At 39.8% G+C, this 25,661-nt stretch overlaps 3 protein-coding genes across 4 annotated transcripts; 1 reads left to right on the forward strand and 2 right to left on the reverse strand.

Annotated features, from left to right (window-relative positions):
- Window positions 1–1,795: 1,795 nt before the first annotated feature.
- On the reverse strand, window positions 1,796–12,862 carry LOC144644174 (CUGBP Elav-like family member 3-A). Of its 2 annotated transcripts, none has more exons than XM_078503595.1 (13): window positions 12,554–12,862; window positions 12,403–12,485; window positions 11,093–11,141; window positions 9,084–9,212; window positions 8,889–8,968; window positions 8,366–8,530; window positions 7,497–7,575; window positions 6,813–7,028; window positions 6,056–6,226; window positions 5,271–5,342; window positions 4,553–4,696; window positions 4,044–4,179; window positions 1,796–2,246 (listed from the first exon to the last, which is right to left on the reverse strand). In XM_078503595.1, exons 1-12 carry the CDS (start codon window positions 12,735–12,737, stop codon window positions 4,052–4,054), a joined length of 1,500 nt encoding a protein of 499 aa, XP_078359721.1. In that variant the 5' UTR covers window positions 12,738–12,862; the 3' UTR covers window positions 1,796–2,246; window positions 4,044–4,051. The 2 variants fall into 2 exon arrangements, with proteins under 2 accessions (XP_078359721.1, XP_078359722.1); XM_078503596.1 differs by having other exon boundaries at window positions 7,497–7,563; window positions 12,554–12,861.
- Window positions 12,863–16,841: 3,979 nt separating this feature from the next.
- Window positions 16,842–18,249, reverse strand: LOC144641995 (uncharacterized). The gene has a single exon (XM_078501001.1). The coding sequence runs from the start codon at window positions 17,859–17,861 to the stop codon at window positions 16,887–16,889; it is 975 nt and encodes a 324-aa protein (XP_078357127.1). The 5' UTR covers window positions 17,862–18,249; the 3' UTR covers window positions 16,842–16,886.
- Window positions 18,250–19,722: 1,473 nt separating this feature from the next.
- Window positions 19,723–24,664, forward strand: LOC144644175 (bcl-2 homologous antagonist/killer-like). The gene is made up of 2 exons (XM_078503597.1): window positions 19,723–20,304; window positions 22,209–24,664. Exons 1-2 carry the CDS (start codon window positions 19,741–19,743, stop codon window positions 22,311–22,313), a joined length of 669 nt encoding a protein of 222 aa, XP_078359723.1. The 5' UTR covers window positions 19,723–19,740; the 3' UTR covers window positions 22,314–24,664.
- The last annotated feature ends 997 nt before the right edge of the window (window positions 24,665–25,661 follow it).

The raw sequence follows: 25,661 nt of genomic DNA on the forward strand, positions 1-25,661 counted from the left end.
CTGAATTTATAAACCGCGTTAAGACCGCAAATGAGTTACCTTCATCTCATCTACGATTAGCTTGCATTCAGTAAACTGAATCTAGCTTCGGGCATTAGTAGGTCAGTTTTTCAGAGGTTTCATGGGCTAACAATTACGGGTAAATATACCTATCGCCATCTTTTTTCGGTACAGTGGATTGCAAACACGAATTAAAATTAGACGATGAACCAATTTGAACTTGAAGGACGTGACGCGCGTAGAATGCTCGGGAAAACTATGATTGGTCACGAGTATTGATTGGTCACTGATCGATTGTAAAATCAGCAATCATTCGTGAAACACCATTCTTTATCTTTTGTACCTACTGAGTGTGTTAGGTTCGCAAGATATTAGTAAATTACTGACGACGAGAAACCGCAACCTTGTCCCCGGGGTCTTTCCGACTAGTCGTGACTAGAATAGATACTCAAGTCAGAAATCTCAGGCTCTCGGCGGATTTCTGATTTTGGAGTGTCTATTCCAGTCACGACCCTTTCGACACCAGCCGAGAATGTCGCACTTTGAACAATGCTGGTCAAGCAATAAACCCTTTACCTCTGTTTCAAAACGGGTCCTGGTGCAGACGGTGCACAGCCTTTCACATTCAAATGAGTTTGATTTGGCAGACAATGACGGGGACAGTGAGCGTACAAGAATGTATATTTGCATGTAAAAGGTTATGCACCGGGCTTCGTTGTGAAGCTCATTTCACACATTTTGGTGAACATTAATTTGCCGGTCAACATTAAGGAGTGATAGAGGAAATTGATCTGGAAATTAAAATCCCCTCCTCACCCAAAATTAGTGGTCTAACCATTGTAGATGATACAAAGGAAAAAGGTGGGGGAAAAGGCACCATTGGATCAGGAAGAACGAAACCTTACAGACCACTTTCACAATCATATCACAATTGCACAACTACCATTTGTTGGCAGGTCAACAGATTTTTTACAATGCCCGTCAGTCTGCATACGAGTTTAGTGGCCAGGGTGGAGCTTATCCCGGTTTCCGTAGCATTAAGCGACCAGGAGTATTTTTACTCCCCCTGGAGGGGATCCTAGTCCATCGCAGTGTCTGTGCCAGCAATCAAACAACAGACCTGTACAGCCGCAATTGATTATGAAAGTGGTTTGTAGTCTTTTAGGCAGATCATGGAAATTGTTGCAAAATATTATTCTGCTGTCGATTATAATCAGTAATCGAGAAAGAAAATGTTCGTAACGCAAATGTGTTTGGTGGGCGGGGGGGCGGGGGGGGGGGGGGGGGGGAGGGGGGGGGCGGGGGGGGGGGGGGGGGGGGAGGGGGAGCCCCGGGAGCCCCCCCGGGGGGGGGGGGGGGGGATGAACGAAATTGTTAAACGGGCTTAAAAATCATATACAAAATAAGTCAGGTTTTGGTCATAACATGGGCTGCTGGTCATAATTATTTTTCATAACAAATAAAGACCATTCAGTGACTTCCCTGGTTCCAGAGTTGTTTCTTTTCTATTTCTCAATCATATCAATCAAGTCAGTAGAAGAAAGAGGAAAACTTCTGGGGCAAGGGCATTTAGTGACTTCATTGCCTAAAATATCGTGCCCCTCCTTATCAGGAAAAATCGGCAGAAGGAAAATTTTCAAGAAATGCCAAAAGAGTGCTTCTTTTTGTTATACTCTTTCGTCATTGATTTGCAGTTTATTGTTTTACCCTTAGTAACCACCCCTGGGCCACAAAAGATAACTGATGCCCCTTAACAGAAATGACACTAGACATGAACAATCAACACGAGGCATGATTATAAATGTCAATCTCTTTTATTTAGTAAAAGTCAGGCTAACAACAAACTCCATCTACAAGGCACTGACAATACAAGGTTTTTTGAAAACCATCACATGTACTGTAAACACACTAGAGCCCATACTTAAACGAGAACATTAACACGGACCACGCTCTATAAATAGTAAACAGTGAGCTTGCCTGACGATAATATAACTAGTCACATAACGAATAACTGCACAATCCAACTGAAAAATAGCTTACAATACTGCTAAACATGCACCGATTACGTATTTAACAATGATGTAACACTGCTTTACAGTGACGTATTACTGAATCCCAACACCAACAGTGACGATATATACCATGCCACCGCACAACAAGTGACGTCACCAACTGTGGTACACAAACAAGCACATGCGCAAAAGGTCACCGCCATGACGACGAATAAACGTACACAGTCACGTGATCTAGGCGAGACAGAGACAAGGGAACGTGTTAGAAGCGCTGGACAGTGGACAGTAACACACATTTACTACAAGCAACTTATGCAAAGAAGGTCGCAAGGCAATGACATTTGGTTCTCTCCCTACTTCGCAACAAGGCACCGACACAGAGAGTCGACGCCAGCTTTCGGCACTACAATTTCTGGGATCCTTTTGGTAATCAAACTGGGCTGCGACTGGTCTGAGATAATCTTTCAAAACCACCAACCAATCATAACTCAATTTGGTTACATAAATGAGGCCAGAAGTCTCAGTGCTGAAAGCTAGCTTAGTGTTCCCAAACTCCAGGAGGTGCAAATCAGACTTCTCAAGTAGGTACCTTAACACAAGGAGGCACAACATTACCTGGATAAATCACTGGATAGTGAATTATCCAGCAAAGGCTTTTGGGAAACTATAGTACACCGAATGCCCATGTTGTAAACCAATCACAGTTCAATAGTGCTAGTGTGGGTGCAGCACCTCTCCTTTCTTGCATTCATTGGGCTTTTCCTTTGTAATGGATCTGTACAAAGATTTGCTCCTTGTCATATGTTCATAAAACATAACAGGCAGGAGTGACCTGGTTAATAAGAATGCCAAACAGCATCCAACAGTGCAAGGGCTTCAAATCATGTTCCATCCAATGAACCCTGTTTAGGTAAGCTATCTGTGCCTACCACCAAGGCTACAAGGCTTTTGTGGTTAAAAAGAGACTCCCTTTGGGGTGAAAACAATTTACACAGCGCATCTTACATTTTACAAAAAAGATAAATGCAATGACAAAAAATGTTTCTCAGCATTCTTGTCTGTCTGATAAAGAAAACTTTTTGACGAAACATGACAAGGCAAATTCAAACTTCAAGTAGGCAACGAAATGGTTAGAGAACCCATCTGCTCTTTTCCTATCCATCTTGAATCCATCACAATAAACTCTCTACACTGGCCCAAACATTTTCTACGATACAAGTTGATAAATATTTTGAAGATACTGAGTAATGTGTGATGATCTAATAATACAGCGATGACACAAAGAAAAGCAAATTGACAAGAACTATGCACTGTTGGCAGTTACAGCCCAAGATCAAGAGCTTTATATTCAGGGCTGTCAGTAAGATTTGAAGTACCGTATTTACTCGAATAAGCGCCACGCGCCCTCGAATAAGCGCCGCATTTGGGATAAAAAAGTTAATAAGCGCCGCAGTACCGATGCGGCGCTTATTCAAATAATTCCGTTTTACTAAAAACTGCACTTCAAAGCAACTCTAAAGCAAACATGGACATTTCTTTTCATCAAGAGCGATGCTTTGCAGTTTACAGTGATCGTTTAACTGCTCGCCTATTAGTTTTCTATCCAACATTCTTACAATACGTAGCTCTGTAAATGTTGTGAAGGCCGTGAACCTTGCCAGGACAGCCAGCGCTACTTCTCTCTTCAGCAAGAGACGAATACTGACAATCAGAAGACGCTATTTTCGATAACTGCAAAATATTTGATTCTTTGTGGCGTCTAATTTTTAAATAAGCGCCGCCCTCGAATAAGCGCCGCACTTGAGGCGCAAAAAATTTAATAAGCGCCGCGGCGCTTATTCGAGTAATTACGGTAGGTGGCTGCTCTTGTGCGGTACCTGACTGAGGCAAATAAAGGAAGCTGAAAACATCTACACTCTAGGGAACTGCATGAATTTTAGCCGCTGATTCATAACAGAATACTTGCCAAAGCTTTGGCCGGTGCTGGCTCTCATTGAAAGCCCTGAATATTGAAATCAACCTTATACCTACCAAACACGCTAGTAAGGTCTGTTTGCATCCTTTGGTCTTTTAAGCTGCACCTTAAGTCTCTTTGGCCCTACCTGAAAACCATTCATTGACTGAATGGCATTTTGGGCGTGGACTGGGTTTTCAAAACTTACAAAGCCTGAAAAATACCAGTGAGAATAAAATAAACATCTAGCCTTTTTCATGTTCTCACAATATTATGCAACAGGGGAAATAAACACAAATAAAAGTAGGGAAACACAGTAGAAAAGTTATCATGTTTCTTTAAACATGTTTTTTTTCTTGTTTGCAAGTTGCTGTCATTCCTCTACAAACAGAAACAGAGTCAATAGGACAGAGTCTGATATACTGAGCAAATTGTAAATGCTCTGCTTCCCTAAATTAAGAATGGAAGGGCTCTACAGTGTAGCTGTTTCTTCAAATTAAGATACTTGCCAGACAAATAATTCAAAATCAATGAGATTCTTCCCATGAGTATACATGTATTTCTTGTTATAAACAACAGAACTTACCAAAACACTTGCTTAGATTTGTTGTTTTATCTATAAACACTTTAGCACTTATTACACTGCCAAAAGGCATAAACATCTGCATTAGGTCAGCATCACCAAATTCTTGTGGCAAGTGATAAATAAATAAATTAGCTCCTTCAGGACCTGGACAGGAAAAATAATCATACAATTAAATTAGAGGAAACATTATTTCGCATATTATGTTACAATAAGTTGTACATAAAGGCAAACATAGAGTACAGTTCGCACTGTATAAAATGTTCATGGTATTGAACATGCTGTGATTTCTTTGATCAAGTTAATTAACTTGTTTATAATTTATGAATATATCCTATGAGGTCAGGGATGTAGCTAAGAGCCAGCTACTGGCTAATTTCACCAGCTCAAAGGGAGCTTATCACCGGCTGAAATTTCACTAGAAAACAAAGACTTTAAAACCAATTGGGCTTTTTAATGGGTAGTATTTTTTTCTTAGCTATTGGTACATCCCTGTGAGGTTCAAGTTTCTTTCTTGTTTTCTGACTAATTAAGGCTTGTGGAAAACATTTCAACAAAGAAATAAGTGATGAAAAAGTGATGTAGATTTATTTAAGCACAAACTGAGATTTGCATTTTAACTTGATAATTATGTCTTTAAGATGTGGAAACGTTTTCTTATTGGTTATTATTGTAATGAAATGTTCTAATAATTCCACCTAATTTAATTAGTTACACAGACCTTCCTTTTGTGGTTGTCGTTGTATTTGCTGCTGTTGGAATATAGTTTGACCATAAACGCCAGGAAATGTTGCTGAAAGAAATGATACCATGTATTAAACTGGAAAGGCTAAGTAAAGTCTGCAGTTGGGTCAAAGTGGTCTACAGTACATTGCTAGAACCTATCTTGGCTTCCATAGCATGATGTGACTAGGAGTACTGCAACTCACTTTGGATTGGGGAGTAGGATACTTGAATGAACTTAACATTGTTATGCACAATTGAAAAGTTGAAGCCAAAGCAAAGTTGAAAAGAGACAATTATCATAATAAATTTACTGAACTAACTACAAGTAGTTTGGTTCATAAGGCAAAACTGAAAAACTTGTTATTGGACCTCATCTTCAGCTCAGTCAACAAAAGTTTTAAAAAAGGACCTCAACCAACATTTCTGCTACAAAGTCATCAGGTAAGGTAGGTTAAGTCTGCATTCGAGCCTACTGGCCCATCAGGCTGGAGCTTTTCCCAGTTTCCAGAGCATGAAGCAAATAGGAGTATTTTTACTCCCCCCTGAATGGGACGCTAGTCTATCGCAGGTTTACCTCCAGCATTAAATTTGCCAGTATCTGTTTATAGACCTGGGTGAAGTAAGGCACTGAGAGTAAAGTGTCTTGCCCAAGAACACAACACAGTGTCCCTGGCCAGGGCTCGAACCCGGACACCTCAATCCAGAGTCCAGCGCACTAACCATTAGGCCACCCACAAAGCCCTCAGACTGCCTCCATAACATCTTTGTATACTTTCTTACCATTGTACTGCTGTATTCCAGAGTATGCCTGAGTAAGCGCATCTCCAGTCTGTATGTTACCACCAACACTAGTTACACCAGCGACATTACTGAGTCCAGGAATTCCCATACCAAGGGCACCAGCCCCCATTGTATTAAGATTACCAACACCCATCCCAGACATGTTCATACCTAGAGTAAAGCAAGTTCTAGTGTTACAAGTAATGAAATGAACATGCAATAATAAAAAAAGAAAAACGTTTTAATCAATATGCAGATGAAGGTCACACAAACTTGGAGATTTTTTCATTGAATTTTACAACATTTATGAAGGAAGAAAAAAGGGATGGGGGATAAGTGGATTTATAACACACAGGAGAAAAATGAAGACTTCAAAAGATTGAAATATTATTTTTAATTCTTAACATATAACAACCGATACAATGCAAATCTTTTATTTCAAAACCTAAAAACTGACAGGTAGCAAGATTGAGGGTTCAATTTCTCGTGTGTAAAAGTGTTTTATTGCTCATGTTTTGTGGAATTTGAGATTAATCCACATCAAAATTGGAGGAAAGAAAAATTTAAACAGAAAAACCTCACCAAAAAGTTAAAAAAACTGAAATCAAAATCTTCACTTCTACTGGACTAGCGTTATCGTGCTTTGCACAGCCCAGCCCTAGACTTTGCCTGGATAATTAGGTACACAACATCCACACCTCTACAAGATTTCAAGTTGTGCATGAATCACCAATACTAAACTGATCATAGTTCTTACCAAGGCCAGTCATTCCTGGAACACCTTGTACTCCTATCATAGAAGAAGTGTTGGTAGCACCACCTGCAGATAAGGCATTACTGTTCACTAAACCAGCTGTTCCTCCTACGATGTTATTCTGTGATGATACTGATTGCTGTACTGCTTGGTGCTGTTGCTGTTGTGCGGCGAGCACTGAAGCAGCTACAAGAGCACCCATCGTTCCAGGAGCCATAGCTAAAGCAAGCACAAAATGACAGACAGTTAATGACAAAGTCAAATTAAATCTCAATGAAAACTGGCAATGATAAATCAACAACTTTAACGTCAACCAATTTGAAGACACAAGGAATGGAATGAGTTTAAAGCCAAACCTCTCCACAATTGCCACCCTGACACAGAATTTACCCTTCCCCAATATCTCCAAATACAAATTGTTCTGACTGATCTCCATACATTTTCTTATGTTAGTTGGGAGAAACTATTGAAATATCAGAGCAATTTTTTATTATTTTTATTTATTCTCATAACCTTTTTTTTTCTTTGATGAAGTTTTGATATTGTGAGGAGAAATTTGATGTTGGTCACCCTTTGGACTTGAAGAGTTTACGCTTTACATAAAGGTGGCTGTTCATTTCAGGAGGTCAGCTTACTATTGACTGGTACTGCACCAAGAGCTATATAAGAGTCATGTAATTTATTTACCTGGTCCTGTGACACCTGGGATGACATTGAAACCAGATTGGATTGCTGCTGATGGGTTACTAGTTTGCTGTTGAAGAAACTATTAATTATCAAACATGAGCGAACAAGACTCGAGTCACCAACTTCCTCAAGTTCACACCTTTGCATTTGAACTAACAACACTGTGATTAAATAATAAAGATAAGATGTTCTACATGACACGAGCATGGGACAAAGAAAAATTCTGAGTCCCCGACGGGAATCGAACCCATGGCCTCCCAGATACCAGTTGGGCGCTCTAACCAACTGAGCTACGAGAGACTCGTTGTGAGCTAGGGCCATTTTTACTAGGTTGATATGTGACGCGTCCTGCATACTGCTAGGATCAGCAATGTCAAATTCATCAAGTTTTGTAGTAAATAATAAAGATGGTAAATTTAAGCTCGGTAATAAATATCTTTATTATTCTTTATTATTTACAACACTGTGATTGTTCATTTACCTTTGTACCATACACATAATTTCATGCCTCACTGCCAAAAGATTTTCCAAAAATATGTTGGTCCTCGCATGTACATGTAGTTTTCTTAGCTGCAGGTATTTGCCAACCAGTAGCTTTCTATTTGTCAGAACTGGCCAGCTGGTCTGGTGGTTAAATGGGCCTTTTACACGAGATTGTCCCACAAGTCCACCATAACAATGTATAATATTTACATTTTGACAGGACAAATCTGACTAACAACAAAATTCTGTTCTCGGATATACATGTACCGGCCTAGCCCGCCAGTTCTGACAACTGGAAAGCGCTCTCAAACACCATGGCGAGACCTCAGATGTAACAGACCTAGGCCTGTTTAGTAAAATTTAATAATTAAGTGCTTCTTTCTCACCTGTTGACAGGCAGCATTGTAATTTGCATGTTGAAAATAAGGAAATCCCATTCCTAATCCAATGTTCATGCCCATACCACCAAGAGCTACCATCTGCTGCATTTTCTTTTGAAGCTTTTCTTTTTCAGTATCTGCAAACTTAACAACTATAGGTGACGGGCAGCCCTGAAAAAGAAACAGCAATTAAACAGCGATTAGCCTATGAAAATTCGATTAGCCTATGAAAACTCAAGAAATGTCCAAGATTTGACCCAAACAACTTGAACCAAAAATTCCACGCTGATGATCTAGCTCCACAAATAAATATGTTGTGTCTCTTTAAGCTCAGTAAGAATCATTTTGAGATGCTACATATTATCAATAGAGAATTTTGAAATCAAAGCTGAGGCATCTACTGGGTAGGAGATGAACGGAGAATCTGTTCAATCAAGCTTAAGTTCAGGCTAATTGATAAGTTTCAAAGCAACTCTTCAGACTTGCCATGGCATTCTAGAGAAACAGAAAATAAATTGTAACAACAAACCTCCATTGTAGTACTGTTGTGCATCTCCGCAATCGCATTTTGAGCCTGCATTCTTGTTGGGAACTTTAAAAAGGCACAACCTAAAAAAATCATGACAGTTTTAGATAACTGCTTAATAATATTTAGTTTCTGAGGATTTGTATAATACATTTCACATCCTAAAACAAACAAATCACTTTTACAGATATAACAAACCTCTACTTTTGCCATCGCTATCTTTTAAAATTGTCAACTCTTCTATTGTACCAAATGGGGAGAACATCATCCTTAGGTCATCCTCTGTCGCTTTTTTTGATATCATGCCAATGAACAGTTTACGGTCCTCTGTAAAACAACAGCAACAACAAAATAAAATATGAATAGAACAACAGGGACTAAAAGCTAAAGTTGTTACTCAGAGTTTGATGGAACCCAAAGATTATATAATTTATTTGAATCCAGTGTGCAAAGAAAGTTCTGTCCGATAGCCTGGCTTTGACTTTCGACCTTTACCCCATTGGGGAAAATAGGCCATTGGTCGACAGCCTGAGGCTAGTAGATTTTTCTGTTGGGCAAGTGGATTATATTCATCCCCTGCTTGATGGGCAAGTAATGTAATTGGACATTTGTTTGTCAGCAGATGAAGGAGGCTATTGAAAAAAGCCTTTGGGCTAGTACACAGTGGCTTCAACTTGCCCAAAGGACAATGTAGAAAATCTATTTTCTTTGCACCCAGTTAAAAATATATTGTAATTATTTTTGTCATCTGTCTGCTGATAATGTACTGGTTAATTTATAAAGACAAATAAGATCTTGATCACTCTGGGAAACACAGTGTTTTTCATTATATCAAGAACTTGAGAGGCATTAATAAGATTGTCTTACCTAAGGTCAATACGACCAAGTATGGACTGAAGTCTGTAAGATACTGGGCGGCGAACGCCTGGAATCAACTGCCAGACCGAGTAAGAACATTTGCTACACTACAGGCCTTTCTTATTGCTGTGCGCAGCTATTTTTTTTTTTTTTTTTTTTAATTTTTTTTTATTTTTTTTTTTTTTTTTTTTTTTTTTTTTTTTTTTTTTTTTTTTTTTTTTTTTTTTTTTTTTCTTTTTTTTTTTTTTTTTTTTCCGGGGCCCCCCCCCCCCCCCCCCCCCCCAGAAAATAAATATTTTTTTTTTTTTTTTTGATTGATTTAGTGTTGGACCTATGCTTGTCACTTTAAGGAGGCAGCATGGCTGAGTGGTTTAGGACGCTGGTGTTGTAATCCGGAGTTCCCGAGTTCAAACCCTCAGTCCCGCTTTGTATATAACCAACTGGCCTTCCTTCTGCTAGTTGGGATTTTCAACTATGTTATGTTCATTTAAAATATTTGATTCCTCTGTTCAAGTGGCATGCCTGTAAACTAGCTATCTCAAAGGGATGTGAAGCTAAGTGCATCACCACTATAAACAACATTTACATTTTTTTTTTACTTTCATAACTTGTCAACAAATGGTTTATAATTCAGTTACTGAAGGTGTACAACTATTTCCAAAATTTTGTACTTCCATTGTCAGTGCATAGTTAGTGCCCAGCTCAAAACACGTCTAACTCACCAGAACTTTCCAACCCTAATGCCCAATGTCACATCATACAGTTGCCATAATTTGAAAAATAAAATTTACAACAACAAGTAAGCAGACTGTCTGCTGCACAGCAGCAAGGTAGTCTGTGACACCTGGTTTAAAGTTTTGAAAGTTTAAGTGTTGCTCCTCCTAAAGTGTCCACAATATTAAGATTTTCTCTTTTGTCTGTTAATCAATTTGAAACTTCAACAATCCCATCCATGGACAAGCCCTTGATGTTCAACACCAAGGGACGCCTAGTAGAGAGAGAAGGAATTGGCATCTCTCATCTTCAAATTTAAGAGATTGTGGACAAATGATGAGTGCCTCAATTTAATTTTTACATCTGACCAGCAGAAAATAATAACAAAAAATAACAACAATTAATAAATCCCCAAGCAGGAGATAACCCAAGGGAAAAAAGGATGTTGAATTTTCAATCTGATTGCCATATACTTTTTTACTTTAAATACTTTTGCAGAACCTTTTTGGAACGCAGTCAAAATTTAAGACATCGCAGCAGGGTACTAAGATTAAGTCAGATAGGATTACTACTAAACATGTTTGCGTGATTTATTCAGTATCAACACATTACTATCACAAAATTTCTCAACTCACCAGATCTAGATTCACCCTCTGCTGGTTTAACTTGCATCGCATTTGGCATCTGTGAGAAAAAGAAAAAGAAAATGTGAAATATCTCATCTGACACAATCCAGATCAGAAGTCTTGGAACAACAATAAAATGAAGGTCATTTTTAAACAAATTCTGTGTACTTTCTTTCTATTTGCCTCTCCTATCCCACCCTCTTTCAGGGAAATATCGCAATACCATGTCAGGAACTGTAGGACAGGTGCATTTTTGAAAAAGGGAGTGTGGGCAGTTCTAAAAAAAAATCTGAATGCAAAGAAAGAGATAAACAAAAAACACTTTTTTGCATACTATATAGTACCTTGACAACTTTTGTTTCGGGGTGTGTAAACTAAATATTATTTTGAATAAGGCTTCTATTTACACTACAAATGCTTTCTTACCAACTTAAACTGTTTAGGTTATAAACCATCATTTTGTGTTTATGTTAATAGGTCTAACCCAGCACCTGCCTCATAAGACTAAAATAATTTGAAAAACAAGTTGAACTAAATAGCATATAGTTTTTTGACAATTCAAGGTTAATGATATAAATTGACCACAGTTTTAGATTTAAATAGCCCGTACTTTGTCTTAATATGGAGAAAGAAGACCTGAAATATCAGCTGTTCAATTTTGAAACAAGGGTTATTAATTTACCTTGCCTAAAGTTCGCCCCCAACTTATAACAAATTCCCTTCAATTTATACATGTTGCTGCAATTTCCCTGAACTCATATAGCCTGCAATATTTCATGCCTGCTGATGCAACTAATCTTGCTCCAGTTGGTCTAGAACTTATCAAGAAAAAGACCAATACAACATTATTCAAATTTCGTTCCACCAATATACACAAGCAACAGGAAACTCTTGGAATATCCGCGATTTCATGGGCAAACAGACTTTTATCTCGATCCTTATCACACCTTTCTACGATAAGGAAAATACTACCGACACTAGCTGATTTTTCGCTTAATTTTAAAATCCAGTTTAAGAAGATCAAACGTTGTTGAACTATTGTTATGACTCCAGACACAACATGGATTTCCAGACGAAACCGATAGCAAAGGCAACGTGGTTTCAAAGACATCAATGCCAACCCAAGCGGAAACTTTGCAGACAAGTCTTCGAATGTATATAATCTGTGTCGAAGTTCGGCAAGAAACCCACTTCCAGATCATGAATTTGTTATTGATCTTGAAGAAAATTTACATTGTAAAATGAAGATTATAAGATTGAATGTTTAATGTACGTTTTGTACGCGTATTTTACAACGAAACTCTTATACAGTTACTTACCCCTGGTAAGGTCTTCTTTTCGTGTAAGTCCTTTTGCGCCGCAAGGGCAGCTTCGCGAGAACAGAAAGTAAGAAATGCACAGCCTAAAAACAGGACAAACATCAGATACTGCTAACACAAATAACCGCAAAGAGTATGCTGCAGAAATTACCTTTGTGACTTCTCGTTAATCTGTCTCGTAACACAGTTAGCTCGTGGATTTGTCCGTAGCTTTCGAAATAGGGCCTCAGGTTTTTTTCATCCCACGTTCTCGGGACCTGCCCTATGAACAGCTTGATTGCATCTGCATCTCGCATGGGAATAGTTCCACCGTTGTCCATCGAGGTCATGTCCATAACAAGGTTAGTTAGGCCAGAAATAAAGAAATAGAAAGTTTGCAAGAGAAAATTACAGAACCGAAGAAAAATATGGATGACAGACACTACATGTGGGTATCCCAGTGTGCTTTGGGCCTCTAGAACCCATTCCCTTCACGACGGGGTTTTGAAAAACATCTGAAAAACAAAAAAAAATCCCGCCATTTTCCCGGCTGAAGCTAAGTTTATCTCTCAGTACATGTTATTAACTGCGCTGCGCTCTGCCGCACGGGCTGTCGTGACCGCACCCCCCGTAGCCGTCCGGCGAGCCATGAGAAGGCCGAAGAGAGTGAACGAGAGCTCAGGAACGCGCGCGGACGCGGAACCAAGGGGAGGTGCGAGACAGTCCTCGATCGCAGACCCGAGTCCCAGCATCAGCACCCGACACAAGGGAGGCGAGCCACGCAACGCAACGGCAGAACATCACAACTGTGTCCGGAAGTGCGGCGACACCACAAGGCACGATCGCAGATCACGCAATGCCGAGGACGCACACGAGCGGAGGGCGGGCGCGGCCCGCACAGACCGCGGACGGGAATGGCGCGGAAGATCAAACGTGGTACTGATCGTCACAAAGACGGGAAGTGGGTGTGACCAGCAGACGGCCGCCGGACGGAAGGGAAGTGGGACGGAGGAGCCCACCACACACAGGCCGGAGGAAACATCGGGCGGAGGGAAAGACACCTCTCATGCGACAGGAGAGCGAAAGCGTGAGAGCCAGGGACGGCCACGAGGGTCGAGGGGGACATGTGGCGCGAGCAGCCCCGAGACCAGCAACAACGCCCCGACGGCACAGGGCCGAACAGACGCAGCATCACAGGCGAGAGAACAGTCGCGACGACCGGGACCGCAGACAGCGCGAAACGCGCTGCGACGTGATCAGGCAGGAGGAGCAGACGACAACCCAGCCCACACAAAGACCGACCAGCCCCGAAGGAACCGAGGAGGACCAAGCGGAACACACGAAGCGGAACCGAGAACGAAGCACCACAGACCACGCACCTCGCAGCAAGACGAAGTCGAGTACCAGGCCCCTCGAGACGGAGAGGGAAGAGGGAGAGAGGCGACCCCACCGCCACCGGAACGAACGAGACTGCGGACGAGCCGTAGCGCGTCCGAGACCCAGCAAACGAGGAGCCGGTCGCCATGTCCACGCGCAGACCCCAAGCGACAGAACGGCACGCCGACACAAGAGCGGGAGAAGCAAGGACCAGACGCAGCACAAACACCGAGCACCAGCCGAAGCAGCCCGTCGTGGCCACCCCGACGCGCGCGCATGCCCCCGCCCACGGCTCCCGCACAAGAGGAACGACAGCGGGAGCGGCCAGAGATCGAGAGCCAGAGAAAGGACGCAGGGGGAGCAGTGGAACGGGGAACAGACGGGACGAGGAACGGGAACCGGAGGGGAACGAGGACAGCGGATCCGAAGAGAAAATGGCGGACAAGGACAGAAACAAGGCCAGCCAGACCCGACGGCCCCCAGGGAAGCCGCCGCGACCGCAGAGAGCGAGAGGAGAGCCGCGGGCCCCGCGCGGACGGCGAGGAAGCCGACGAAAAGCACAAAGGAGAGCAAGCGTCCACTACAGCTGGGAGACAGGAGGAACCTAGCGGACAAGCAATGCGTCCGATCGATCAACGGAGCCCGGCCGACACGGGAGCGAGCCCGCAGAGCAAGCCACACCGACAAAACGCGAGCCCAGGGACCAGGAGACCCCCCCACGAGCCACGCGCCCGAGCCAGAGCGGGCGCGACGGGTAGTTGATGGTAGAAGGTTCTGGGAAGAGAGAAAGTGGAGGGAGAGTGTGAGGACTCAGATTGAAGTGGAGGATGGAAGAAGAATTCTCTGTGCAACAGCAGCTCAGATGGATGAAGGGAGTGAGAGAAGAGATGCGGTAGCGAAAAGTGGAAGAGAAGGCGGAGAAGAAGATGGTGGAAGTGGTAGAGTATGGGGAAAAAAGTGTCACAATCAGGTTGCTACTGTGAAGTGAGAGAAACAGTGCCCGAACTGAAACAAGCAGAGAGTGACTATTTCGAGAGAAATGTTAACCTTCGTGTTGTCGCATGACTAGGAGCTGACACTCGTCAGACTGCGGTCGTTCCGGTCGTTCCCGGTTCCCGGTTCCCCGTTACCACTTTAGTAGATGGGAGAGAGAGGAAGAGGGGTTGTAAAGTTGAGGAGAGAATGAGAGAAAGAAAATAGGTGAAAGGAGTGGATGGGTGGGGAATGCTAAGGAGGAGTTGAAACTAGAGATTCTGGAAAAAAGGAAGAGAATAATAATATGACGTAGTTGAAGGGGGAGCTAAAAATGCTCGATGAAATGAAGTGAAGTGTGAGGAAACATCAAAGTATGGGTGGAGAAAGGAAAAGTAGCTAAATAGAGTCGCTAAAGTGATGAATTAATGTGAAATGAAAAGAGGAAGAGTTGAAAAAAAAAAGAGTGTTTAGTTGTAATATTGAGCTGATAAGAAAAGAAAATGGAAAAGAGAGGATAGGAGGAAAAATTGGCACAAGAAAAGAAAAATGTGGATGGAAGTAACAGAAAGAGAAGGTGCCTACATTTTGAGTCGAAATGACGAGGAAGGGGAAAGGGGAGGGGGGTGTTGTCCCCGGCCAAAGGCTAGAGACCAGCGCAGTTGTAAGCTCTAAGAGCTCTTGTTATCTTTTAGACTGCAATTCAAAATGCGAGGTTTTCATATAAAACCGCCATACGCAGGCTAGGATTTTAGCTAGTGGCATGGAACTTCAATCTGCAGATATACCCAATCGGCGCCCCCCCCCCCCCCCCCACCCAATCCATATATTTTCATCTGCCACGTTTTATTTGTGACAATTTCGTTCTCCGGATTTCTTAAACAAATGAGATCTTATTTTTCCAGTACAGACCTTATGCATGCATGCTATTCTAGAAAAAAAAAACAAGCTTTTCGCCGGAGCTCTCAATGACGCCCCCTCCCCCCCCCCCCCCTCCGGATCCATAGCCTGCACATCAGCTGGCGAGTTAGCAAGGAAGATCGAGAGCGCGAAGCGGAGTGCGAGAAGGAAGAAAACTAAATTTATTTACAACGCCCTCTACTGAATTAGAAGATCTGCATTAGATTCGGTCGTAGCCCCTTGCTCGGATATTATGGACGTATAGTAAGACGCAATCGGTTCAACTTGTTCCCTTGCAAGAAATAAAATACAAACAGCTGTGAAAAACATAACATATGGACTAATCATGGTTTGAAAAAAAGAACCTAAAATTTACTTGACGTTTCGCATGCTACAGCACGCATCTTCAGAAGTGACGGTCACAAAAAAGCGAAAAAAAATCTTTGGCGCATTTAGAATGAAGAACCTGCTGCATTCAAAAGTTCATTGGGTATCAGGGATTTCGTCAAAAGAAAACGCTAAGCAGTGATATACTTTTTTGGTTGTTGTATCAGGCAGACAAGAAAGGAGGCATGGGCTGCAGCTGAGGATGGGAGATGCTGAAGACCATTTTGCCACAAAAAAAAAACTTACCCGCATTAATAAATAATTGTCATCAACAGCAGCTATAATAACCAACTATTATATTTGTTGACAAGTTCTAAGTTTACCATTTAACTCGTCGTTTTGTTTGGTTATTGAGTGCTTTTCGTTTAAAGGCAAAAACTAATGAAAGGTAACGATATATAAAAAATCATATTTCTGCTTAGACCCTGTTAGTATGTTTCAACACGTATACCTTGGCAAAGTCACAAACAAGCACATTAAAATTTAATTCTCATTACAAAAAATTTTGCTTAATAGCTGGTAAAAGCTGGTACATCAGTAATAAGAGTATTTCAGCAATCATTAGGTTGCCTAGTTACAAACCATTTCTGAAACATCAGTTCGCGTTTACTGATCGAAACCATTCTCCGCTTTATATAGTCTGATTAAGGATATTTTTCTGTTTGTAATAAAAACATTTTTTAGAGTTGTTTACTGAAGAAAAATGTTTAGGTGTGACTATTTTGACGACTTAACACTTAATTGAAACTTCCAGAAAACGCACTGTTACTTTAAACGTAACTCAGTAATTGATACCGATTATTTTAAGAAACAAAGGTTCAGGGTTACTTAAATTGAAATTTTATTTCGAAGGAAACCGAGTAGAAGTGTTAAGCGCTAAGTACAACTTTTTTCGGGTACAACTTGCTGAAAGCCATTACTCCTATTTTGTCCTCGTAAACCATGCGATTGAAAGCTTGTTTGGTTTTTTGTGGTTTCGGTTTTCTCCGCTTGTAAGGAGGAATAATATTAAAGTACGAAAAACTATAAGAGCGAGAAATCATGTGTTCGTGAATAGTGTTTCTTAGCTCCCTTGTCATATCGTACTTATGAGCGAGTTTATCCGCCACAATTCTCTTTCCACTGGGGCTCAGATGAATTGCTGTTTCACTCAACACAGAAGCGGGCCTGGAGTCTTCTTGTTCGCCTTCTAGGCTATTGTCGGGCATTGATGCCTCACTTTTGCTCGAGGAGACCCTCATCCAATCAGCCGAGTTTGCGTTTATCATGTTTAAGCGAGGCAAACGAATCGTTGGCTCTGCGGCTGGCAAATTTTCTTCGCTCTCTCTCAGCTCTCGCGCTATCGCAGCGCGCAGTTCTTCTTCACCCAGTTTCATCCTTTCCATCTTTGAAGTCATTTTGATAAGACGACTGTGTTGCTTATCAGCCCTAATGGATTTTTTCTTTAGCTTAGTGTGCAGCTTATTCTGAATTTTCATTTTGTTTGCTTTTTCCTTCGTCATAATTTTTCCCTCTAGCTGCTGGAGCTTGGAAAGTTGGTCGCTTGTTGTCCGTGCAAGTCGCTGTCGATTTTCGTATGGAGTATAATCCGGGCTTGCTTTTCGTTCATTATCTTCCAAAATTCCTCTTTTGGCATCCTTCAAGTCTCTTGTAAGCTTTTTCTTCTCCGCTTTGAGTTGCTGAAGTTGCGTCTTTTTCTTCTTCTTCTTTTTCTTTCGACTGGAACTTGTTTCAGAATTCGGTGTTTCTATTTTCTGCGTCGTTAAAGTTTCACTCAATACCGATGGACTCCTTCCATCGGTGTCGCTGAAGCGTACTTGTTTCTTTGTGGCAGACATTTGCATTAGATAAAGCAACCTGGTTTAATGGTAAACAGTTATGCCGACACGTTCCGGCGCTACTGATATCTTAACACTGCGGATATGATGTATCGTTATCTGAGAGTAACTTCTTGTAAACTAGCCGTATCTATGGAGAAGCCAGTATATAAGCTCATAAATTTATGATAACTTTCGGACGCCCCGGAATCATAGAATTGAAAATGTGTTAAAGGCGATCTTCCGTTCTTTGTTTTGAGCCAATTAAGCCACGAGAGTTTAATCGCAGTCTTAAGCAATATCAACCCTTCTAATCAATGGCGAAGAAAAATATTTTCGAATTTCTGAAGGTCCCCATCGAGTCCATTCAGCGTGCAGATATCAACAGCCTTAGGTTGTCTGTATACATGACCGCCGTTTCCAGCCAAGAATATTAAAGCAGTGTCGTCAATGCATTTAATATGTTAACGGTAAACATTTCACAACGGTTTTGACAATGATGTCCGGTATAACGAGCAGGTGGCAATTGTAATTTTTCACTGGCGCGGAGTGTGATACAAGGTGGTCATACAAATGTTCATAATTGCTAGTGTATAATGGGCCACAAAGCCATTAAGTTCTAAAAATAGCTCCTTTTAATACAAATTGCACTGTTTTCAAAGAAGCGACTTTATTTCTTGATTAATCTAAAGATATGCTTTTTCCATTCACTCAGGGCAAATTCGATTCCAGTATCTCACTGATTCCCTTTTTCTGTGGAGAGGAAGAAAGGATCACGGGAAAGAGGGAATCAAGGAAAGAATAAATGCGTAATATTCCTACTGTAAGACACAGCTGCAGGGAATTATGGTAGTTGTATTCAATGTTGCCTTGTCTAGGACTTTTTTACACAACTACCATTGTTTCGTGCAAACGCCTCTCATAGTATATAGAGTTGAGTTTTGTTGATTGGCTTTCGAAGAAATCGTCTTTGGAGCAAAAACTACAACATTTCCTAACGAAACGAGGATATAAAGCCCGTTTCAGTTTCGTAAAAAGCCAAATCTCAAGAGCCAAACTAGTTCCAAGAATAGACACTTTGAAAAAACAAAGTCATAAAATCAAGAAACCTGGCCGAGTCCATTTCACCATTACCCACAACCCAGCCTAACCTAACATCAACGAAATACTGCACAAGAAACAACCTTATAAAATTCCACAGAATGCTTTCGTGAAATATACAGAGAAACATCAAACACCTGTTGTAGCTTACCGACGTTTAACTAACCTTCGTGACCTATTAGTTCGCGCAAAACTCAAGAATCCTGCAAACACTCCACTCAACCAACCTCATGCAACTTTTCGCTGCAACACGAGAGAGTTGCAGAAATCAAACATCGCATAACTTGCAAATCTTCGACCTGACTTGCATAGTAGAATGTAATAAATGTAAGAAACAATACATGAGAGTACACGTACACTTCGTGAACGATTCACTAAACATAAATCAGCTATAAAATCGTAAATCAAAAGCAAGGCGGTTTAACAATAATTTAGTTCCTTTAATGTTAAATCAAACTACTTTTTTGACTATCATTTTTTAGCTTTCTTTTTTTCCGGCTTGTAAATTACAAGTCTGTAGTTTAAAATACAGTCTGTAGACCGACATTAGGTTTTAATTTTACATAGGAGGAAAGAAGGAAAATCAACCTAGTTGTAATCATTTGTGATGGAAATGTTTGGAAGGCAGATCGATTGATTTGTTCCTGACAAGGCCACAAGGGCAGGAAATAAAATAGTACGGGATCGTGCGGGATAAAAGTGGGTCTGGCGGGTCGTCTGGCGGGTCTCCGCGGGTTTCTTGATGATAGCTTCCGCTGGACGATTGTCGGCTCAGCGGTTTGGTGAGTCGGTGGTTTTGGAAAAAATGGCTTCAGGTGGTGAAGAGTCTAGCAGAAATAATCAGGAAAATCAGCCTGAAGAAGATGAAATAGCTGTCGTACAAGACACTGAAGGAGTTTTCCGGCATTTTATGTTCCAGCGTTTTCAGGATGAGACGCAAAGAGACGAAGAACTGGGCGAAATGAGCAGCCCTTCGGCAAGCGCTCGTCCAGACGCGTTAGAAGAGCTGCGTTCTTGTAATGACGTTCATCCATTTTCACAGCATGTTCCTGTTATTGGTAGACGCTTGGGAGAGATAGGCGATGAAATAGATGCTAAATACAAGGACCAATTCAAGGATATGATCGATTCATTAAGCCTTACGCCTGCAACGGCTTACGAGACTTTCGCCGCTGTGGCTCGAAGGTTGTTTCGCTCAGGAATTAACTGGGGAAGAGTAGTCGCTTTACTTTGTTTTGGCTACGAAATTGCCGTGACTGTCATACGCAGAGGATTCAGTGGGAGTTTTCTACGGAGAATCATACGATTTGTGGTGGATTTTATATTCAATGAGAGAATCGCTCGCTGGATTGCTCAGCACGGCGGATGGGTGAGTTAAGATTGTTTGCCACATAATTATGAAATATCGCTTCCTTGATATTGAGGGTTGCATGAATTTAGCTAATGACTTTTGTTAAATCTACCACAAACGCGTCCTTCTTTTGACTTTATAATAAATCAAACATTCTCTTTGGCACTTGTTATTTCCTTACCTTCATTTTATGCCGATTTGTCTGATAAATAATTTCTTAGGCAAATCATCATAAGAACTTAAGCCGTTTGTGTGACTGATTTTTCTTGTTGTTTGTCACTTTAACATCCACTTAGGTTCACACCTCTAAGTCGATGTATATGTTCGATGACAATGCAATTTCTATACCATAGCTCAGCGTGAAGTCATGTTAGTTTATCATAGAACCGATAATTTTTTAAACGTTTAATGTGATCAATCCTCATAATTGCTATCATTGACTTCAAGTTGAAACTTGACAGATGTAAGAATTTTATGAAGTGTTTTTGTTTCTTACTCTTACATGTAATGCGCTTTATAGTGATTGTGAAAAACAATATTAGGGCCACAGATTAACCAGGTTTAAAAATGATAAACAGACCTGGTACAAAATGTTAGAGTCACAAGGAAAACGCAGAAGGGAGGAATTTTGAAGGTTTAGATTTCAATCCATGGGAATGATTAATTATAACTCTTTAGTTGAATTTTTATTATACCCGGCCTGACCAATCGATGAAACCGATAAATATCGATGATAATCGATACCAATCGATAATAATCTATGCCAATTAATCGATTGATATTGGAAATCGATGACCAATCGATGACGGAAAATTTTGTGACTTTTAATTTCATCGATTCTCATCGATCATTTTTTATTTGGTTTGATTCAAATATGGGTGTTATTACATCAACTCAGTGGCTCTTAAAAGTGATCAATACCTCATTTATTCATTTTCGTGATATACTGTTACTATTAACTAACCATCATCGATTGATATTGATTGATTGATTTCCGATCATCGATTTTCATCGATTGGTCAGGCCGGGATTATAATAGCAAATTCAAGTGGAGAGATCAGGAGAGTGAAGCACCCTGAAAGTCTCAGAAAACTTATTAAAAATACATAAACAGGAGAATTTTCATGTTTGACTTGGGACTCGTGGTCTGTGCACACATTTGACATGATAGAGGGTCATTAGTCACTTAAGGTCATTGCCCCAAAATAGAACTGAACGTAGATTTTCAACCAAACTTTGCCTACTTGTTGATTACCTCAAGAGGACTTAAATTTTGAAATAAAAAAGTGGGGTCCCCATATTCGTTTAGGAGTTCGAGGACCTTGTATATACCGTATAATTCCTTAATAATTCCCTTGCAAGTACTGGAAAAGTACATGTTTTCAGTGATAATTTATTTTTTAAACATATGAATTGAACTATTTTCGTTTTACAGAAAGAACTTGATCGCTACACCCAAAATATGAGAAAAAATGATAGGTCACCATACTGGTTTGCTAGAAAGGGACGATTTATTTTTCTCGTGGACTAAGCCGCATAGAAAAAAGCCGCCATTTTGTTTATGTGAGCGCGCTTATTACGCATAAAATTCTGTGAGAAAGGATGCACAATGCAATACAGGGCAATGACCTTAACAAAAATGATTGGTTTCTATGAAAGGAACTTTTGTGTTGCATCAACAAGTATAAGTGGAGGATTTCTTCATTACTGTAAATGATCCATTAAGCGTTGCTACTGGAATAAACACCACACCTTTAACGAATATAATTTATTGAGCGCTGCTCTCAATTAAGCACTGTGGGGCTAATTTGGGTATTTACAAAGAATTTCATTTTATTTACTTTAAGTTTTTTCCTCAAAATTATGTAAGACCCTTTGTGATATGATATGTGTTTTCTAATCTTGAGATTTTTCCTCCACAGAGAGCTGTGCTAGATTTTCGGCTGTCAGAGCCCAGTTGGTACACAGTTGGTATTGTACTTATGTTAGGAACCATGGCTGCTTTCTTTGCTGCAAGGAAGACATGAAATTAAAGGATAGTTACTCTTACAAATAGTTTGCCACTCTATAAACTTGAAGAGACTGAACATTAGCTTTCGGCAAATGGGCTATGATTGGTAAGTGGTTTCCAATGGCAACCATCAAACAATCATAGCTCACATACTGCCATCTTTGAGCTGTCATGAATGGACAACTTTTTTCACTTTTTTCACACATAAAGCATTCAAGATTGTCTAAACAAATCATTGCGTTTTTCAACTGAAACTTAAAGTTTGAAGCGTCAACATGTCAAGTTTGACAGCTCTGCCTGTGTGTTTCTGCACATGAAACAGTGGTTTTGAAAACTTTTGCGTCGACTTTTTATATTTCTTCGTTGAATGTCGATAGCAAAGGCAGTTTTACATTTCTATTAAATGCTGTGACAGCAATCTTTGCTGGTTTATTTATTTTTTATATTTTGGGGGGATTTTTTTGTCAAGCTACGTTAAATGGTTTACTTAAAAAAACGCAACAGTTTGTCTAGAAAAACTTGAATGTTTAACATGTGAGAAAACGCAGAAAAAAGTTATCCTTTCATGGTAGCTCGAAAATGGTATGAATGGTAACAATCTTTGGTTGCAAGTCTCCCTGAAGTTTTCAGAGTGGTAAAGTTACATCCCTTAGATGGAGATATAAAAATTTTTTGATGAAAGTTTTTTTGGAAATTTAAAAAAAAATTGTTATATCAGATATGAATACAAACTGTAACATTAGTTAACCCATTGACTGACCTAGAGTTTCTTTAAAAAAATGCATTTTAAAGACATTTTATGGTCAGTTACATGTATGAGCTAAATTAGATTAAACTACTCAAACCACAGCAGCATGAGAAGCTTGCTTGCCATCAGCATCGTGTTTTACGATATTTTAACTCAGGCAAGCGCACAAATCAAAGTTTGAGTTCCATAATTGTAACAAAGGCCAATGCTGGTCATGGGCAGCTTAGGGCATTTCAGGCGTCGTTAAATTGTAACTTGTTGCTGTCAATCCTAGTCTCCTTCGCAGCCGCTTTTTGGGATGTCACGCAATGCTCCCCCCAAAGAAGCTTCTTTGGGGGGTGCGTTGCGTGATGTCCCAAAAAGCGGCTGCGAAGGAGACTATGTCAATCCAAGATTCTGTTATTATTAATGTTTTAAAGCATAAGTAACATTTATGATGAAATCTGTAAATTACAGTGGGAAATCAGTTGTAATATTCTAAGTGCCATCGATATGCTTTCTCCAAACATTTCGAGACATACCAGCTTGATCAGCTTGAGCTTACCTGTAATAATGCCATACACCTAAAATGGAAGTGATATCAGGTGAACTTCGGAGTTTGTGTGTTACTGAAAGACGCAATAAGTACATTTCACTGTTGGCACAGCTAAGTCGATCTCACAACAGGACTACTCAGTAACAAAGTATTAACAATCAGTGTAAATGAATCAGTAGTAATACACAGATTAGCTAAACATAAAAAAATTAATAGCCTTCAACCTAATGCCACATCAAGTGTTTTCCAAGACTGTCAAGTAATGGAAGTAGGAATTTACGTGGTAAAAATATGAACTTTTGCTGTGCCTTTCAGTAAAATACAAACGTTTTAGCTAAGAACCACTGAAAGCTGCATAATTTTTCATTGCTTTTAGTTTTTGAAACGGACATGTCAGCTTTCCTCGGCAGGTTCAAAGGTCTCATCCCTAGGTTTGTTGGTTTCTTCCTTCCGGTCTTCCTTCCGGGGTCAATCTTCAAGGCTCAATATTACTGTTTTTTATTGTTAATAATCGTATTAATATTATTACAATACCGCTTGTAATAACTAAAATAGTTTTTTCTTTGGAGCATTGAAACCCTTCAAATAGTCTCTTGTAGACTAAAAGCCCCTTTTTCACTACACCAAATTAATATAATACAATATTGATATACATATAAATGGCCTGTATAAATATTAAAGTAACAATACATACAAAAATTTCTTACTTTGAAATATGTTTTTTGTTGTAAAATAATTTTAAGTGTCAAGACTTGAACAAAAATTTGCACAAGAACCAACTCTTAAGCTTAAACTCTTCATGTGGTAGTTTTTACATAATTGCACTAGCTTTGAACATTTAAAAATTGTTTCCTTTATTTTATTAAATTGCTTGTAATTTTGATTTCCTTTCATTGTCATATGGTATTTATGATGGAGTGTAAGGTTGTACAGGATCAATATTTTTATTATTTGGTTTATTGTATTTTTTTGTTATATTTGAGATATCGTATTGGTAATGAAATTGAAAATGAGCTCAAAGCTAAAATGTGATTCTTACTAATAGATTCCTAATAGTGATTACTAATAAACTTTTTTATGCTTATGTTGTTGTTGTTATTGGTGTTAATGTACTGCTGTGTAGAGATACTGATTAACATACCGGTAGATGAAAATTGGTTGTAATGAATAAAATAATATTACCCCCTTTCTGCTCTGTTTTTAGCTGAAAACCTTACATTTTCTCTCAAATTAATTTGAATAGTACAGGTGTAGCTGACAGAGAGACTTTCTGTGGCTTAATGCAAGATTGTCTGTTAAAAAACCAGACAATATAGAATTTGGAAAAAATCAAAGGCTCTTTGAGCAACCTCCTGGTTATTCGATGAATGAAGTGCCGACCTCCGCATTTTTTCTAAATAAGTGTCCAATAAAGTAAAGCAATCTCACTTTGCTTTACTTTTCCATGTGAGTTGCGTCATTGATGGCTTGTGCTCTCGGGTCGTAGCGCTATTCAGTTTTCACAACCAAAATATTTACCGGTTAGTGTATTACCTTTGATCCTTTTAAGCATTAAGTAAATTTGTCTTGTGAATATGTTTACTTTTCTGTCAGCACGTATAGCGTTATTTTTGAGCAGCGGAAAAAATTTGAGAGAAAAGCACTTTGTGTATCTGCTCGACTCAAAAAGATGTTTTTTTTTTTTTTTTTTTTTTTTTTTTTTTTTTTTTTTAAAAACGGATGATGTGACACGAGGTGACGTGACGCGAAACAAAAACGTGCCGTGGATGTTGTGTTGACTAAAACACGTCACAGGGCGAGCATAATAGTTTTTTATATTAACAGTTTAAGCATAACAAAATGTAGTTCATAGGTGCTATCAGTAATGTCACAATCTCACTTAATTTGCCTTCGAATGTTTTCTTGCGTGAATGGGTCATTGATAGTTTTTTTCTTCAAATAAGCGTTCAATAATGTAACACAATCTCACTTTATTTCCCTGTGAATGTTTTATTTTTCCATTGATGGTTCGTGCTCTCAGGCTTCGTAGCCCGAATTCTATTTTTTCACAAAAATATTTAAGTGTAACCTTTGATCCTTTT

This window comes from Oculina patagonica, chromosome 2 (assembly GCF_052425735.1).
Source record: "Oculina patagonica isolate OP01 chromosome 2, crgOcupat, whole genome shotgun sequence".
In the NCBI taxonomy this organism is placed as follows: domain Eukaryota; kingdom Metazoa; phylum Cnidaria; class Anthozoa; order Scleractinia; family Oculinidae; genus Oculina; species Oculina patagonica.